Consider the following 17,906-nt stretch of genomic DNA (forward strand, 5'->3'; position numbering starts at 1 on the left):
CATTTACAGTACGAACATGAGTGAATTTATCGCCGGGAATGAAGGAGTGTTTTATGACTGCACGTCCGTTCACTTGACCTCTTACGGCTCTGTGCTCCCACTTCCTGCTTTCAAGTGTGTCACTTCCCATCTTCCCTCGCCACAGAGTTTCAGCTGCACGTCGTGATACTGTCGGCACAGAGTTACACACAAGCGTGTTTGAGATTAACATGATTTTTTTTTTTTAATTGTGAATATTTTTGTCAAATTAAACAGCAATTTGAATGTAATGAATAATCATCTGGAAGAAATGTTGATGTTTTAGGTGCAATGCATGGTGGGAATCCATGATGTCGACCAGTAAAACGAAAATTCAGGCACATTTGACAATAACGTACGACATCAGTGGAAAGATCTTTCAAGAAGTGAAGAGTCAGTAGTGATAGTCCGATGAAGCTTCATGAAGCAGTGTCATGTTGTTCAGTAGGTGGCGCTAAAAACCATGTGATGTTTCATTAGAAGAGGAAAATAGAGCAGAGACCGCCATCTAGTGGACACTGAACATAATGACACTGCTTCATGAAGCTTCATCAACACATCACTACCATCTAGTGGACTCTGAAGATAATGACACTGTTTCATGAAGCTTCATCAACACATCACTACCATCTAGTGGACTCTGAAGATAATGACACTGCTTCATGAAGCTTCATCAACACATCACTACCATCTAGTGGACTCTGAAGATAATGACACTGTTTCATGAAGCTTCATCAACACATCACTACCATCTAGTGGACTCTGAAGATAATGACACCGTTTCATGAAGCTTCATCAACACATTACTACCATCTAGTGGACTCTGAAGATAATGACACTGTTTCATGAAGCTTCATCAACACATCACTACCATCTAGTGGACTCTGAAGATAATGACACTGTTTCATGAAGCTTCATCAACGCATCACTACCATCTAGTGGACTCTGAAGATAATGACACCGTTTCATGAAGCTTCATCAACACATCACTACCATCTAGTGGACACTGACCATAATGACACTGCTTCATGAAGCTTCATCAACACATCACTACCATCTAGTGGACACTGACCATAATGACACTGCTTCATGAAGCTTCATCAACACATCACTACCATCTAGTGGACACTGAACATAATGACACTGCTTCATGAAGCTTCATCAACACATCCCTAGTTAACAGAATAAAACATAGTTTTGTTTGTGGTGTCTTTAAGACACACTTTAGGCCTATAGTTCTCTTGAAAGAAGAGTCAAGATATTTACGGAGCAAACTGACCTTCTCCAGGCTGCTCCGATGTCCCACACTGATCAGGGTCATTCCAAGCTGCTTACAGGTCCAGTACATTTGTGCTTCTGCTTCCTCAGACAGAGCACTAGTGGCTTCATCCAGCACTGTGGTAAACAATTTTAACAGATTTAACAATCTGACAAACTTACAGTCACTTCTATTTAAAGGTAACAGTATTATACAGTTTTAAAAGTTAATGTTTTGACAATTATGACTTGCTCTTCTCTATGTAACTTTGTTCTTGTGTCACATGACCAACAAACTGCTTTACAGAAGGTAAGTAAGTAAGTAAGTAAGTAATATTTATTTATATAGCGCTTTTCCAGACCAGGGTCACAAAGCGCTTAAACAAACAAAGCAATACTCAAAAAAGTATATACACTTAAAGAACAACATAATACTGAGAACAACACAGGAGTTCCAGAAAATCAAGGTACTGTTTTTATACGAGGTGTTGAGAAACCTTTTTAAACTTACCAGAAAGAAACAGAATCAACAAGAGCATATTATCGTAGAGCTTGTTTTGTAAACTAATAACCTTTAGTGAAGAAAAAGTGCCAGTTGTATCATGAAAGCATCTCATATTTGTGAAATTATAAAATAATGATTAAAGACTTCTAACATTATTGTTTGTAATAAAAATGTTTTTTTTATAAATAAATAAAAACATTATGATTTTGTGAAATGAGAAAAAAGAATACAAGAATTATAGCAGGTCTGCAGCTATTAAATATTTGAGGGATTGAATATTCTACTGAAAACGTATTTGATTAATCGTGTAAAACATTTATAGATTTATAGCAGCATAAATACAAGTTTTTACTTCATAATGAAACAAAAAGGAAGAATAAACACAAGCTAAAACAAATATCGAAGCTGTCTTGGATGTGTTCATTAGAAAGGTAAACATTGGCATTTAACTTCCCTAACCTTTGTAGTGTATATTTACTATTTAAATACTTGATGAGAAGTGGTTTTAAGTAATATATGTGTGTTTCAAGGGGGTGGGGGGGTATACCCTAACCTTAAAGGAGCCAACTTTGACAACTGAACTTTAAAATTAAGTTTAAATTACTCAAATATTCTGTTGTAATTTTATGGATTTATTCACCTCAAATTAATTATAACAATAAAGCTCAATCAAAACAAATGTATAGATTTGTAAAAACATATATATGTATATCTTTATACATATTATATGTATATTTATATACATATTATTATGTTTATTATATTTATAATTATTTATATGTATACTTTCAGAGCTATTCATGGTCAGGCTCCTCCTTACATCACTGATCTGATCCAGCCTTACACCCCAGCTCGGGCTCTGAGGTCTGTGGATCAGAATCTTCTTATGGTTCCTGAACACGGTTCAGGACCAGAGGAGAGAAATCTTTTCAGGCTGTTGCTCCTAAGCTTTGGAACGATCTTCTCTCTCTTTGCGCTTGATGGATCTACTGACTCCTTTAAGAAACATCTTAAGACGTTTCTATTTGTTCAGGCTTTTCCTTGAATTTCTCGAACTCCTGTGTTGTTCTCAGTATTATCTTGATCTTTAAAGTATATACTTTTTTGAGTATTGTTTTGATTGTTTAAGCGCTTTGTGACCCTGGTCTCGAAAAGCGCTATATAAATAAATATTACTTACTTACTTACTTACTATCTATATATATATATACTGTATATGTAAAACAAAATAAAGTAAAAAAGTCAGAAAACCATAAAGTAATTCATGAGGAATAGTTACAAATGTGGCTGCATTGAAGAATACAACGAACAAACCTGCATATTTGGGCTGCAAATAGAAAAGTCGAGCGAAGCAAAGACGCTGCATTTCACCCGGAGACAGAGCGTCGTACCTGCATGGAAAGTATTTTGGTCATGTCAAAACTCCATTACATAAAAATCACACACTCACCAGTTCCATTCCACCTTTTCATCCAGACCACCAGTGCGCTCCAAAAGACTCGACTGAAGTTCAGAAAAGGAGGAAAAAACGGTTATTCAAGTGTCTGTATCGGTAATAGAAGAACTACGGTCAGTGAACTCACCACGCCTGCCAGCTCCAGAAACTTCACTATCCTGTCATCGTCCACGGACCCTGACAGAGTTGAGCCATTACATCAATCACTCCTTTAAAAATGTTTGTATACAACAACCATTCTAATATTGTTCCTGCCCTGGATGCACTAAAAGAAGAGGATGAATGAGCGCAAGTGTGCAGAGTGGATAGAGTTCTTTATAATAGCGTTTGATGAAACATTGAGTTCGACAATAGTAAGTAAGTAAATACAGGTTATTTGTAAAGCGCCTTTCCAAATATTCCTGAAAGAAATTGGCAGCGAGTGAAGAGTTTTAAGGATCGGGGAAATGTGAGTTCTTCTACTAGAGCGGCTCAGAATTCTTGCTGCAGAGTTCTGAATCAGGCGAGACAGATCCTTCTTGTTAAGACATGAAAATAAACTGTTGCAATAGTATAAACGAGAAGACACAAACATGGATTATAAACTATAGATCATGTTGTAACAACATTTTCCTAAGTTAAGAGATTTTTCTCAATTGAAGGAAACAGTTTCTGGTCAGTTTTCTGCAGTGTTGAACAAGAGACATGTCTTTATCAAATACAACACCCAGGTTTCTCAGGCTCAGTTTGACAGACTGACCTAAGTCACCCAAGTACTGAGAAGAAGTGAAGTCAACCTTGATACCTGATTCAGGGTAAATTTCCTTCAGTGGGTAGATGACCTGTCAGACAGAAGAATCAACATGAACATTCAGGCCCACACTATTCCATACACCGCCCCCCTGTGGTGAAAAGAATTACTTATACTATACTACTTTTACTCAGTCCAAGAGAGAAAGGTGAAATGTTATCTGTATTATTTGATTTACCTGTTCTCGCAGCGTTCCGTCTGTCAAGTATGGTTTTTGTGGCAGGAAGAGAGTTCCCCGGGGCCCAAAACATGTCGTCATTTGAACGAAACCTGAGCAGAAATAGACACATAATATAACATGAAACCTGAGGAAGCAAGTAGTGATTCATCAGGTAACTTCAGTTGGTCTGTGATCGGTTTTATTCACAATAGAAATCTGATGCGAGATCTTCTGGACCCGTAGAAGACATGAACAAGGACTCCACTTACTATTCAATACTTATCATTCATAGAACAAGACTTAAGGATATATTTGAGTAGTTTTGGCTCATTCTCAATCATGAAAATCATGGAGTAAATTACATTTTAATTGACATTCATTATAAGTACAGCAACTACCAAAAATAGCAGAAATGTGTGGGAGCCTGCCTGCTTTAGAACTTGGCTCCTGCAAGGGTTTGAGGGAAGTAATCTTCTGAGAGTGTCTTTGTAACAGCATAGAGGTTATAAAAGTATTAAAAAGCATAAAAGTACTAAAATAAGGTTCGTAAAACTGCAGGGTGGACATGAAACATTACTTGTACTGTATATAAGAAATTATACTTTTATTTTTTTAAACATAAATTATTGTATCAAGGGCATCATTTTAACAATACTTTTATAAATATTTGGCAGAGGAGTAATAATCTTAAATTAGCATGTTCTGGACATTTGAGAACTGCCCATGTTCCTGGTACAAACGTCAATGAAAGTATACTTACATTACACTTTAATTAACTATCATTTTAATAGATTTTGACATATTTAAAATAATGGTTCACATAAAAAAAAGTTTAAATGATATCTATTTAAACAACAAGTTAAGTTGACATTATTTGCGAGACAACCATAAAATTATGACAAATAAGAAACTATATTTGCACCTCAACCCTAAAGGAGGATTCATTCTTGTATTTAATCATGTGTATCATAGTATTTAAGTTGATTCCTCACCACTGTCTGCTTCCCAGAGTCTGTTGAGGACTCTCAGCAGCGAAGTCTTTCCTGTCCCGGTGTTCCCCACCACCAGCAGATGCGTGTTCTCAGTGATCTTCAGACTCAAATCCTCCACCAGCTGCCGGTCCGAGTACGGGGACTTGAACGTGAGGTGGTCCAGGATGAAGGCCGTGTCCAGAGGTCCTCCGTGGACGTTGAAGTCGCTGCACAAACGCAGAGTCTCCGGTGACTTTGACACATAATCGTGGATCATAAATATGAAAACTAACCTGTCAAAGTCATAGCTTTCCCCCGACGCCGGGTCGTAGTCGCACTGCGTGCGCGAGATGTCGTCCATCACCTCCCGCAGCTCTCCCACCCTGATCCAAACCACACAGTTTTAATTCACACTTGATCATCCCCGGGCGGCAGTCAGGTGTGTGTTAGTATGCAGGGTGATACCTGTGGGTGTAGCCCGCTACATCTGACAGAGTGGTCGACAGGTCTATTAGCTGCGTGAAGCCATTTATCAGGTAGATGCACACAAAGGCGTTCTGAATATGAATGAGAAGGAGCAGAGAGGGGGTGGTTGTTAGCAGGAAGTGGACAGAGACAACAATGAGACACACTGAAGGACACTCACAATTGTCACTGATCGACAATTGCCACGGCAGAATCTTTTTTTTTAAACGTCAACTCTTTGCTGACATCTAGCGGCGAAAATGTGTCATTGCTATTTAATAGCGTAGACGAGAAGTAAGAAATTGTTATTTTAAAGGGAAATGACAGAGTATGGATTTGGACGTTCAGTTGTCAAAATATACATTCATCGAACTGTCTTTAACAGGAAGTATGAGTCTGATTGTCGATACAAATAACCATTCCCTTACCATTTGGTGGTTTGATTGACAAAATGAATTTATTTCCTTCATCATCAGTTTTATCCTTTTTAAAAAAAGTCTCAGTACAATGGTTGCCATCCATTATTATAATCGTATCCTTAACACAACATGTTTATTGTTTATTTTTTTTAGACGTTTTTATTTGTTCAGGCTTTTCCTTGATTTTCTGGAACTTTTGATTGTTTAAGCGCTTTGTGACCCTGGTCTGGAAAAGCGCTAACCAGGTAAGTAAGTAAGTCATTTGCCGGATTTGGCCTTGAGTTCCACACATTTAGATTGGATCGAAAGTAATTAATTAGTTTTTAATTATTAATTATTCAGGTTATAGTACATTAAAAGTTCTGTGACTCTTCCTATTGTGCTACTTTAAGTGGGCTATGATGGGTTAAATTTGTACAATCAGCTCCCTTTACTGTTAGAAAAGTGTAATTACATTGTCGTGAAAACAGAAATGTCTCCAGCCCAGCTGCCACAGTCCACATGAATTTGTTTCTTAAAAGCTTAAAAATATTCCAGTAAAACTTTTGCAATGAGAGAAAAAGAGTTTTACTCTTTAAGTGACTAAAGTAAACTAATCATCACACTTGTTTTTTTTTAAGTCAAAATGTTACTCAGTGCTGCTTTAAAAGTTCTTATTTTTATCTTTTTATGCATCGAAAAATAAATCTTCACAACGTATCATTTGTTTGAAGATCTAAAAATGCCGACTCATCAGACCTACTCTGCTTATGAGCGCGCTGAGCTCCCCGGGAGTGAGGCCGTCGTAGATCCCACTGAAGATGGGAATGGCGATGATGATGTAGCTCAGGAAGCCGCCCATGTAGTCGAAGGTGTTCACCCCGACTGATGAGGAAAGAGGTCAGAGGTCACGTCTGGCACCTGATCAGTTGACCGTGATTCTTACTGTAGAGCCAGAGCTCCTTGTTGATCAGACTCTTCTGGGTTTGCAGCAGAGTCTGCAGCCTGCGGTCCGTCCTCATGTGCTCCACTTTACCAGCTCTGTGTGGAGAAAAGAACAAACTGCAGACGACAATCTTGTATCTTTTTTAAGCTTCGTTTGTCTCTCACCTGTAAAAAGCTGCCGACTCAGCATTGACACGGATCTGCATGTGCTTAAATCTGAATAAAAAAGAAACATTTTCAACTAAATATCTATGTAGTAAAGATACTAATGTCAACACAGGGAAAAAAGAGGTGTGTCCTTCAAAAACACTCGCCACAGGAACAGATTTACAAAAGCAACTCAGATCCTGTTATTTTCTAAAAGGGCAGTTGGCCAAGACCAACAACTTCTCTGTTGCACGACCTGACCCGATGAACCCACATGACTGAGGTTCCTTATTCAAACAGTATGAGTGTGAGCAGATTTTTAGACGGTACCTGAAGTCTCCCTCAAGCTTCTCCTGCTCAAACAGAGTGGAGACAATCGGGCTCATCAGAATTTTATTGGCCACCGTCCCGACCACGAAGTAGGCAAAGATACTGACGGGGCCGATCCAGCCGGTGCTGCCGGGTCAGGAAGGGGAAAAGAGAAAACAGGATGTTTCAGAAAGGGTTGATTAAGGCGTTGTGTTGTTCCTCTCGGCAGAAAGACAATAGTACGAGGCCAGAGAAACGTTCGCCGGAGTCGGGAGAGTTATGCGTTTTATCAAGTTGCCCTGAAGCTTTCATTTGTGACCAGAGAGACTCAACATGTTGAAAATATTGATTGAAAATTAATCACAAATAGAATTAAAATGAAAAATACATTTACTTTAAAAGAAGAAAAAAAAATGTTTGAAGAAATAAAAAAATAACGTACTTTTTTGAGATTTAATTCATTTAAAAAATATATTTTCCTTCATGGTTAAGAGCTTCAGGTCAGCAATTCATACATTACATTAATGGGGTTAAAAACCAGAAAATGTAACAAACACAGTGCAGATATTGATTAGGGTATGAAAATGTATTACAAATTAAATGAATATAAAAAAAACAACTGAAGATTTTAGAATAAGATGATTTAAAAAATGTGGGGGGATTAAAAAATAGAAATGTTAGTTTTTTGTGGTTTAGTAAGGGTTAGAAATTTAATTTAAATGAATGTGAAATCAATGAAATCATTTTTTTGAATAAAAAGTTGTTTTTTTTAATGTTTTTATTGATAATATCTAAACAAATAACTTGCTCTGCAGTTTAAAGTGCTAGAATTAGAATCAATTTTGAAAAAAAGGAAATATTTTTACAATGCACCATCGTTTCGAAAATTAAAAATGTTTAAAATGGTTTGTCTAGGGTTAGAGTAAGCAATGACTGCTGTAACACTATGATAAAAATGTCATCATTTTTTTTCCCTCCAAAACTGTTGGGAATTAAATTTAACATGAAGAGCAAGTGTCAAACTCATGGCCAGGGATTAATGATAATTAGAAATGATAATTAATATAAATTAAGAAAAGATGATTTGAAAATAAGACTTCCTGTTGAGTAAATATAGTTCGACCGCTAAAAGAATTTGGCCTCTTGTGTAGTAGTGAGTTTAACAACCATTGATTTAACAAGAATGCAACAGTGTTGAAAACATTTGATTTCGTCACCAGCGCACAATCTCACCTGAGCCAACACTGATAGGTGTAGTAACCAAGTGTGAACGGTGACACGATCAGGCGACTGGCCATGGTGCTCATCTGCTTACACAAGCGCTCTCCATCCTGACTGATTCTCTGATCACTGTGGGACACAAACAGTCGTTGAACCTTTAGATCGGGAACGATATTGATGTATCGTGTGTCGAATCTCACGGGTTATCTATGTCTTCTCGGAGCACGTTGAGCGTGTAGTAGACTCGGCCCTTGAAGTAGGACCTGTGGAGACTCTCGGTCAGCGTGGCTCTCCAGTTGACATACATCAGGTTGCAGATGTACTGGTCCAGGCTTTTTAACTAGGATCAAAGAATGTTGTTTATGGCCGTGTTTAAAGAGGTCCAAAGCTCAGGCTTGTCATAACGACCTGACCTGTGCAAAAGTACACAAGTGGAAGTTAAAACATCACAAATTTACACATTTAACTACATTTAAGTGATAATTATCATTAATTTAAATAAAAACTTGTATTTAATTCATAAATTGACATCTGTGTTGTCGTTTTTTAAACATAAGAACACAATCAAAAGTATGACCCTGAAACAGAAGACATGCTTAAAAGTCTAGAATTAAAATAAAGAGAAAAACAGTTGGAATCAAATGGTAAATAAATCCAAAAACCCTAATAAAACAGGTTTATATTAATAATAATAATAATAAGGCACCTTTCAGGACACACAAGGACACCATACAAACATATTATAAAACAACGGTGCAAAATGACGGTAGAAAAGGAGGATAAATAAATTGAAAGTGGATTAAACGTTACATTTAAATCGTACCTATGATACATTAATGCATTGAACTATTGCGAGCATAGTATGAAATAACTAAAATAGAAATAACAAATGAATCACTGCGTTAAGATACAGTTAATTTCTTTCACAAGTTTGGACGATTTCAAGTTTTTTGCTGACTCAGCTAAAACAAACTTTTTTCTAATGTAAGTTCTCCTTGCGCATCATCTTCATTTATACAAACTTCATTTTTCCCCACACTTTATTTTCCTGATTTATTCAAGAGCTTGTTTTTATCCTGTGGAAACATAAGCCGTGATTTAAACTTACCGTCGAGTTTATTAGAATGAGGACCATGGCTTTGCCCACCAGAGTCCTGAAGCCAGAGTAGTCCTGGTCCGCCAGCACGTTGTAGAAGTGACTGGGAAGGATCCCGACCTGGTAGATGATCAGCTGCTCTGGAAACATGGAAACACTTCAGTAAAAAACTTGCTCGACGGCTCCTAACGTTTAAATGTTAACACGACATGTCACACAGGTGTCGTTCATACCTGTCAACGTGACAGCGAGCAGGGTGAAGAACATCAGAACACTGGGACTGGACCATGATGGGAACAGAACCGTCAGGATGCTGTAGAACCTCTGGACAAACTTCCAGTCGAGTCTTGGTCTAAAACAGAGACTTTTAAACACTGAGGCTTTTTTCTTTTTGGGTCTTCTTACTCGTCAACACTTGACTTTTACTCACCTTTGCTTCTTCAACTTGGAGTTTTCCACACGAGACATCAGTTCTGCACTGAAATATTATCCAGTGACAAAACTTCTTCAAGAGTTTCTGTCAACACATGAGCTAGCGGTGCTAACTACGATGCTAACTGTTAGCTTGGAGAATTACTCACATGTAGAAGGAATTTCCACTTTTCGCACTAACTTTTTTTGCACTAAATGATCCTGAACAGAGGAATGTTGAGGAATATCAGAGCTCCTAGCTCAGCTCAGCTGACACAGGAAAAGCTACAGGGGGGGTGTTCAGGGAAGTAACGTTAAAGGGATAACTTCCGGTATAACCGGAAATACTGCTTTCAAAATAGTTTTTTTTAAAGGGGCGAAGCTGCTTTTTAAACATAAAATAAATGTAAAATAATGTCTTTAATCTTCCCTGCTCGATGAAAATAAGATTGCAAGTAAAATAAAGATGATTCAATGTAATATAAGACAGAGGATTACAACGCAAAATACAGGAAACGTAACATAAAAAAGTGAAAGGACGTTTAAATAAAACGAATATAATATATAATAAATGTATTCTCTGTATTTGACCATGATGATAAACCGGGGAATATTACAACAGGTAAGATACAAAGGTGTATGTGTTATCCTGAACCAGTAAAATGAAGCGGATGTGAATAAAGTAACCAATATTAAATTAATATTAAATAATAAATTAATGAAATTATAAGTATATGCACCTTTACTTGTGTCACTTCTTATGCATATGTTTAATTCTATAAATCCCTAATAAGATTAATGTAATAACTTCATATACGAAAATGTATTCTCACAGATTACTACACAGAAACAGTCGCACAAATTCAAAGACAGTAAATGAAACCTCTATAAAAGCCTATAAGATAACTCCACCGACACATGAAGTCACTTCAAACAAAAAAACGATTCGTTGTCTTTATTGTTCAGAGCGAGGAATTCAAACTTGCTGGACAAAAACGTACAGAAACCTTCAAGATGAATACACGCACCGTTACAGTACACTCGAGGTTTCCCTGTTAGCGGAGTTAACACTGTTCGACACCCATGAGGTCTCGATAAAATAAAAAACAATTTGATCAAGTTAAAAAAGTAGAACAAAAAGATGTACTTTAAGAGAAACACAGGATAAATAGAGTATATTGATGATGATTCTCAGCAGCGTACTCGTCCACATCAGCAGCAGAAAGGCAGGTGGACGCTGACACAGCAGAAAAAAACTAAATTAATTAAATAAAGAAGCCAAAGACATGATCAGTGCATTAAATAATCAATATCCATAAAGTTTAATGGCACAGAGGTATACAATATTAGTGCCAAGCAGCTATAAATACAACACTGCTCATTTGGTTGCTTTTTTTTGGGTCTAAACAAAACAAAAAGGCTAATCATATATTTATTAAAAACAGCTTCTAATGTGTAAAAAAACATTTTTTTGTTGTTAAAACAAAACATTGAATTCCCTCCTTTCACATTAAACTTTTAATGCATATTAAATTATTTTCACTTGCAAATATATCTTTGACATGATTATCAAACACGCCAGTTATAGTGGTATTTACTATAAACCGTGACACTTGTTTAGTAAACAATATGAAACACAAGCACTTCTTTCTTTTTTTATGCTTGAAAAGCCAAGAGTCAATTTTAGATCTTTCTGCGACATGGGTTGAGGAAATTACAAATAAAAAGATTTAAAATTAATTCATGACAAGAGCCATTTGACATGTACTTACTTACACGTCATTAATTTGCTGTCTGACTCACAGGTTAAAGCTGATGGTGCCTTCACTGACAGTAGGATTTCCATCATCACCCGTACACACAGACGGGGGGGGGGGGAGCAAAGGTATTAAAAATCATCACTTCTATATAACGGATACATGACTTGGTTATACGACACCTCACTGCACAGCTGGAGTTACTGTTGTTGTGACAGGTTTTTAACACGGAGGTGGTGAAAATACATGAATCGTTGCGGGTGCTGAGGGTCCCTGTTGTCAGGACCGCCGGGACTCGGGTGAAGATCCAACAGCCACAGGAACAACACGTGGGTCTCTCAGGCAATGTTCAGGATCATGAAGAGCAGAGGCACCACGCACACACAGGCGAAGCCCACGACACTGTAGACCATGTAGCGGTACGGCAGCTCCACCTCCATGCGCTGCCTCGCCCGTCGGACGTCGTCGGTGGACTTCCCGAAGAGTCGACAGAGGAAAGGAATAGTCAGAGCTTTCATCCCCGTCCTGGTGAGCAGCAGCACGGCCACGCCCAGGAAGAAGCGCAGCACGGAGCCCAGCACCAGGCCGGCCGTGATGGAAGGCAGAGTCAGGGGCAGCGAGGACAGCGGCGGATCCGACAGCAGGCCCAGCTGGTAGTTCACGTGCGAACCAAGGGCCACGCCGACCCCGGTCCCCAGGGCCTGGGCCGTGTCCCCCCTGGACGTGCTCCAGGAGTCCAGGGAGAACGCCACCAGGCCGAAGCCGACGTGCACGAGGACGATGACCAGCGGAGCGTAGCGGTCCGTCATGTAGAAGTTGTCGATCTTGTCCAGGACTTGGTGGAAGAAGGTCAAGATGAGGAGGCTGAACAGGAAGCCGGTGATCACTTCCTGCAAACAAACAAACGCCTTCAACTACTCACGTCTGCAGCACGAGAAGAATCAGATTGATCTTCTTTCATCATGTGTTGAATAAGTAAAGAATATAAGCTTCATAAACATGTGCGGCCTGGATCAACATTCAGCACTTTGACTGTTTAATGTAAAAGTATAAACCTAATCACGTAGAAATGTTTCTGGCAACTCACCAAGATTAGTGTGAATATTTATTACTAGTTAAACACTTAATATAACACGTTAAATGTCTTCATTCTCTTTCTTCTTTTTGCAGCATTACTTCATGTATGCATTTCTTGTCTTTAAAAATACATAAAAATGAAATCAATAAAAAATAAAACCAAGAACACATTTTAAAACAAAATGTATTTTTTCTTATATTTACCTGTTTCATAGTGAAATGTATTTGAATGAAAAAAATAATACAAACATTATAATTAAACACTTAATAAGGCTGTAACTTCTTATTATTATTATTATTATTATCAAACTGTACAATATTATGGCATTAGGTAAGCAATATATTTTGATCCAGGATTTAATATTCTGAGCATAATACCATAATAAGGGAAGAAGCGAACTGAAGTGCACCATTTATCCTGAGGGCGGCGCTGTGGTCTAGATACAAACATTTGAAGCTGATCAATCACTTTTGTCTTATCTGATCATCGCCTCCTTCAATCCTTAACCTCTAATAAACCCAGGTTATCAAAGAGCCACCGAGCTGATGTTCCACTGAACATCCACGACAATAAATAACTTGTTAATCCTGCGGTGGAAACTGATAAGAACACGTTGTTACAAGTCAGCTAGTTTATAGGCAGCAATATTTAACTCAAGCGACAGAATGAATCAACTAATAATCCCTTAAAAAATATTTTGGTTAAAGAAAAGTACATATGATTATAATCGGATATAGATACCAGTCGATACAACTAATAATTTAATTTAATTTGTGACTTTTGTTCCAATAAAGGTGATCAACAGTACAAACTTGTCCACACGTTACTTCAGAATTAAAAAACATGTATAATCCAGTATATATATAACGTACAGAGTGTTTTTAAAAGTGTGTCCACGTACCAGAACCGAGTGCATCCCCATGTAAACTCTGCTCACGCAGACGAGGACGCTCCAGCTGAGAGCCACACAAAAGCCCAACATAAATGTGTACTAGAGGGTGGAAAAACACACAATAATTGGGAGTTAATGACACACACAGGAAGTTCTACACAGTGAGAAAAGTGGCATGAGCGATGGGGGAAATGGATTTGTGCGTCACTTTACTGCTACATCTATAAGCAGCCGGCGACATACGAGAAGAGATTAGTAAACAAGCCTAACAAGCGATTGAGGATTAAAAGAGTCGATCGTGAATCTTTCTTTGTCGCAGCATTATCTGTGTCTGCTGACACGTTGATTCATAGACTTCCTTTATCCAGCCTTCAGCGCCCGAGTCAACTTCCTGATGTGAGAAAGACGATAACAAGTTCTTCAACGATGAAAAGCCTGACGACGAATGTGATTAGAGTACTTTTGTAAAGTACTTTTAGAAACAGGAAGTCACTGACGAGTGATTGCACTGCAGAAAAGCTGCAGCAGCAGCTTCACCGTCGTGATGAAATCAAACCAAAGAGAGTAGAGGTTTTTGAGCCAAACGTTTGTTTACTGGCGAGAAACTGCTGCCGTAAGCAGATAAATATAGATGGTGAAGGTATTTCAGCTTAACGGGTCCATCGTTGGCGACTTATGGATCGTTACGAGAGCAGGAGGAGGATTTAAAGCCATAGTTATTTCACATTATAAAGAACTAATGAATTAATACAATTGAGTCGAGTAGTCGGATTAACACTTGTGTTACCTCAGGGTCACGGTGACCCGGAGCCCCCCAAAAAATCAAATGTGTCTGTGGTATCCCTTGAGTTTTCTCTGGGTCAAGGGGGTCGTTCATCTTGACCCAGAGACAACACAAGGGATACCACAAACACATTTTTGTGGGTAACCTTGACCCTGAGATAACACAAGAGAGCCTTAACAAGAAAACTCAAATCTACACATTAGTTCAAGTGTGTCTTCAATTGATCTTGGACGTCTATTGAACTCACAATACACAATATTATTTATTTGGCTGTTGATTATTATATTTATTTTATTGAACACATTTTTCTTCTATGCAGAAGACTGTAACAGAACTGTGGACGTAATATTTAAATATAATAAAAAAGATACTTTGTTTAAAAATAATAAATTATTGACTCGACTTCCGGGATTGATGACTCGAAGCGTTTTAGTGGGCGGGGCTTAATCCCATTTTCTAATGTCAATATTCCAATGAAAATAGAGTTTTTTAGAAACAAAACAAAGAGGAACCACGTTTCAAAATAAAATAGAAAAAAACACTATCTATGAGGATGTATTAAAGTGTGACGCGAGCAGCAGACGCACCACATCTTTTTCTGACTTGTGTTTTGATTCTGCTCGTGTCTCGCAAATTCCATCCTGCCAAACTAATCTCGTGCGTTTATCTCGCAGCACAAACGCCGTAAGTGGAGGATCCAAACTCTAACTCTCCATATCAGTATTTGCTCAGTCACCTGACCCCGGACTACGCTGGCCTACAACTGGACTCCACGTGTCGGCAAATAACTACTATAAACATCAACTTTCCATGATGGTCACACTTCACCACCTTTGCTCCAGTTGCTACACGGCCTCTGAACTCCAGCCCGGCTCGAGGAAGAAGCATCTCCTCCATCTGAGCGACACCATCCTCATCATCCCAGCTGCCATGTTCCCCATCAGTTAGAGTGTCGGGGATTTAAAGAGATTTAAAACCAGTCTGGGATTTTTTTTAGATAATACTTTAGTCGGCCCGACAGAGGGAGAAGCTCCTCAAATACTTTAATCTGATTTGTTTTTTTTAAAGGGAGATGGTTTTGCAAACGTGAATTATAGCCAGAAGAAGATTAAAGTTTGTGATCTCAAAACATTTTTTTTGTCTACTGATCCGGATCCTTTATCTGAAACCTATTGTCGCCAACAGAGTGGCAAACATGAGGAGCTAGAGGTCAGTTATGTGCAGAAAATAAAAGTTGTAAACTAAAATAAAGAAGCTAATACATAGATAAATGAAATAAAATGAAAGATAAAACATCTTATTTTCTATATCCGCTCAGTGTTGGAATATTTTGAACGGATGTGAAAACTAAATTGTCAGTATTTCAGTCACGATAGAAATGAATGCAACCACCGTCTCTGATGAAATGCAGTATTTTGACCTTTTCAAGGTGAAACCAAACTTTTCAGGAAATACAGAGTAAAAAAAACTCTCAATAATGTTATGTTATCCTGCTTTGAAAAATTAATCTCATTCATTTATATTATATTATTAGAAAAATAAAAACCGATTAAATGAATCTGTAAAAACACTGAGTTGATGCTTTATTGGTTATTATTATTATATTATTTTGATTCTGATTTTAATAATTCTGATAATTTTCATCTTGTTTATTTATTTAATTACTTTGGTATTTTTTAATAACTTTACTGTTTTTTATTTCCTGTACTCAATGTTAATTCTAAATGTCATGTTTTGTATTATATATTATATTATTTGCTGCTGGTGTATCGACAGAACTGTCAACAATATTGTCGATTTAAAATTGGCAAAATTCAAAAAGCTGAGTTCACTGAGAGGAAGTGAGACAAAGATTTTAAAAAAAAAATCAGTGGGGAAGTAGATTAAGTGAATATTTAACAGTTGGTTTACTCTATCTTAATTTTAAAGTTATTAACATGTTGTGTTGTTGAATAATAAAGACAAGTTACGTCCATTTGACTCACAATAATTGACACACACTCTCCATGTAAGCTAGTGTCCAGTTGCCTGAGAAGTGTAACCAGAGTAAGAAACTGGAGAAGTTTCCACTCGTGACTTCATTGTTTGTGTTTCCCTTTTCCACGGCGCGTCAAACTCATCAAGTTCAAGTCGCATGACCTTGAGTTCAATGAAAGGCAGAATAAAGGTCAAGGCCAAATGAAAGCTGATAATAGTGTCATGTAACTATTGTTACATATTTTTCTCAACTACATTTGTTTGCCATTTTCAAAGAAAATGGGGTAAATAAAAATAATAAGTCAATCAACTTTGATGCTCTGGTTGCCTAGGAGACCCCGTCGGTTGACAGCTCACCTCCCAGCGACCGTAGGTCAGCATGAAGAGACAGAAGGGGATGGCGGTCCCGGTCATGGCGTGCGTGGACGGCATGCTGTACTCGGAGTTGTAGAAGACCTCCACCTTGACCACGGGCGGGGAGTCGGGTCTGGACCAGCGCACCATGTCCTTGGCGGACTGACCCACGAACAGGTTCCAGGCCCAGACCACGATGAGCCTCCGGCTGACCAGGGCGTCGATGTTCCAGTGCAGGAACGGGAAGAAGATGATGAAGAACATCTCGTTCCCCAGCTCGGTCCCCAGCGTGAACAGGTAGAAGAGGAACCTGTTGTGGATCAGGAACTCCTGACCCACGTCCCCGGTCAGGGAGTTCCTGCGGAGTGGTTTGGCTCGGGTGGTCTCAGGCCTGGTGGTCTCTTCATCTTCTTCTTCTTCTTCTTCCCCCTTCACGAGAGAGGAGTCTCCACTCACCCCGTTCCTCAGACCCGGGTCCGGGTCTCTGATCCCTCTCTTCCTCAAGCCCGGCTGAAGGTCTGACCCGGACGGGTCACTCCCCGCTTTGTCCGAGAAGGTCCCCTGAACGCCGCACAGATGTTGGAACCTCGCGACGTGACAGGGCTGCTGGAGATAGTTGCACATCTGCACGAACGTCTTCACCGCGCCGGCGGCCATAGTAGCTCCACAGTCAACGAGATACAAGAGAGTCAGAAGTTCATGATCTAGAGCCGAGATAAGGAAGCAGAGCTCGGCGGTCGTCGCATTTTTTCTCGACCGGAAACCGTTGGCGAGGTTAGCGAGCTCCGGCGGCGTGGACAGACGTGGACCAGAGCATCCAAAGTCCGCCACAGTTAACCATTACTGGAGGATGAACCGCGCGGTCAGAACTCGCTCCAAGTGCGTCAAGCGAGAGGCCGTTATTCCTCTTCTTCT

At 38.8% G+C, this 17,906-nt stretch overlaps 2 protein-coding genes across 2 annotated transcripts; both read right to left on the minus strand.

Moving 5' to 3' along the window:
* Positions 1 to 28: 28 nt before the first annotated feature.
* Positions 29 to 10,405, minus strand: abcd4 (ATP binding cassette subfamily D member 4). The gene is made up of 20 exons (XM_087804924.1): positions 10,320 to 10,405; positions 10,169 to 10,216; positions 9,972 to 10,090; positions 9,751 to 9,878; positions 8,843 to 8,982; positions 8,655 to 8,771; positions 7,443 to 7,568; positions 7,131 to 7,181; positions 6,967 to 7,061; positions 6,784 to 6,905; positions 5,623 to 5,714; positions 5,451 to 5,540; positions 5,179 to 5,384; positions 4,205 to 4,296; positions 4,021 to 4,057; positions 3,364 to 3,413; positions 3,231 to 3,283; positions 3,095 to 3,171; positions 1,298 to 1,413; positions 29 to 168 (listed from the first exon to the last, which is right to left on the minus strand). Exons 2-20 carry the CDS (start codon positions 10,204 to 10,206, stop codon positions 82 to 84), a joined length of 1,836 nt encoding a protein of 611 aa, XP_087661050.1. The 5' UTR covers positions 10,207 to 10,216; positions 10,320 to 10,405; the 3' UTR covers positions 29 to 81.
* A 684-nt stretch (positions 10,406 to 11,089) lies between these two features.
* LOC148067206 (sphingosine-1-phosphate phosphatase 1-like) lies at positions 11,090 to 17,906 on the minus strand. Its single transcript, XM_087805966.1, has 3 exons — positions 16,995 to 17,906; positions 13,886 to 13,975; positions 11,090 to 12,796 (listed from the first exon to the last, which is right to left on the minus strand). The coding sequence occupies exons 1-3, from the start codon at positions 17,646 to 17,648 to the stop codon at positions 12,245 to 12,247; spliced, it is 1,296 nt and encodes a 431-aa protein (XP_087662092.1). The 5' UTR covers positions 17,649 to 17,906; the 3' UTR covers positions 11,090 to 12,244.

Source organism: Callionymus lyra, chromosome 13 (genome assembly GCF_982586985.1).
Source record: "Callionymus lyra chromosome 13, fCalLyr1.hap1.1, whole genome shotgun sequence".
Taxonomy (NCBI): domain Eukaryota; kingdom Metazoa; phylum Chordata; class Actinopteri; order Syngnathiformes; family Callionymidae; genus Callionymus; species Callionymus lyra.

What these genes read in the sequence shown, in the direction of transcription:
- abcd4 (XM_087804924.1), bottom strand. Translation starts at nt 10,206, where the DNA reads ATGTCTCGTGTGGAAAACTCCAAGTTGAAGAAGCAAAG. An exon ending in TCAGCGCGCTCATAAGCAGA is followed by an intron (nt 5,715 to 6,783) that starts GTAGGTCTGATG and finishes ATTCATATTCAG; the next exon opens with AACGCCTTTGTGTGCATCTA. An exon ending in GTAGCGGGCTACACCCACAG is followed by an intron (nt 5,541 to 5,622) that starts GTATCACCCTGC and finishes GGTTTGGATCAG; the next exon opens with GGTGGGAGAGCTGCGGGAGG.
- LOC148067206 (XM_087805966.1), bottom strand. Translation starts at nt 17,648, where the DNA reads ATGGCCGCCGGCGCGGTGAAGACGTTCGTGCAGATGTGCAACTATCTC. An exon ending in TGACCTACGGTCGCTGGGAG is followed by an intron (nt 13,976 to 16,994) that starts GTGAGCTGTCAA and finishes TCCACCCTCTAG; the next exon opens with TACACATTTATGTTGGGCTT. An exon ending in TGGGGATGCACTCGGTTCTG is followed by an intron (nt 12,797 to 13,885) that starts GTACGTGGACAC and finishes GTTTGTTTGCAG; the next exon opens with GAAGTGATCACCGGCTTCCT.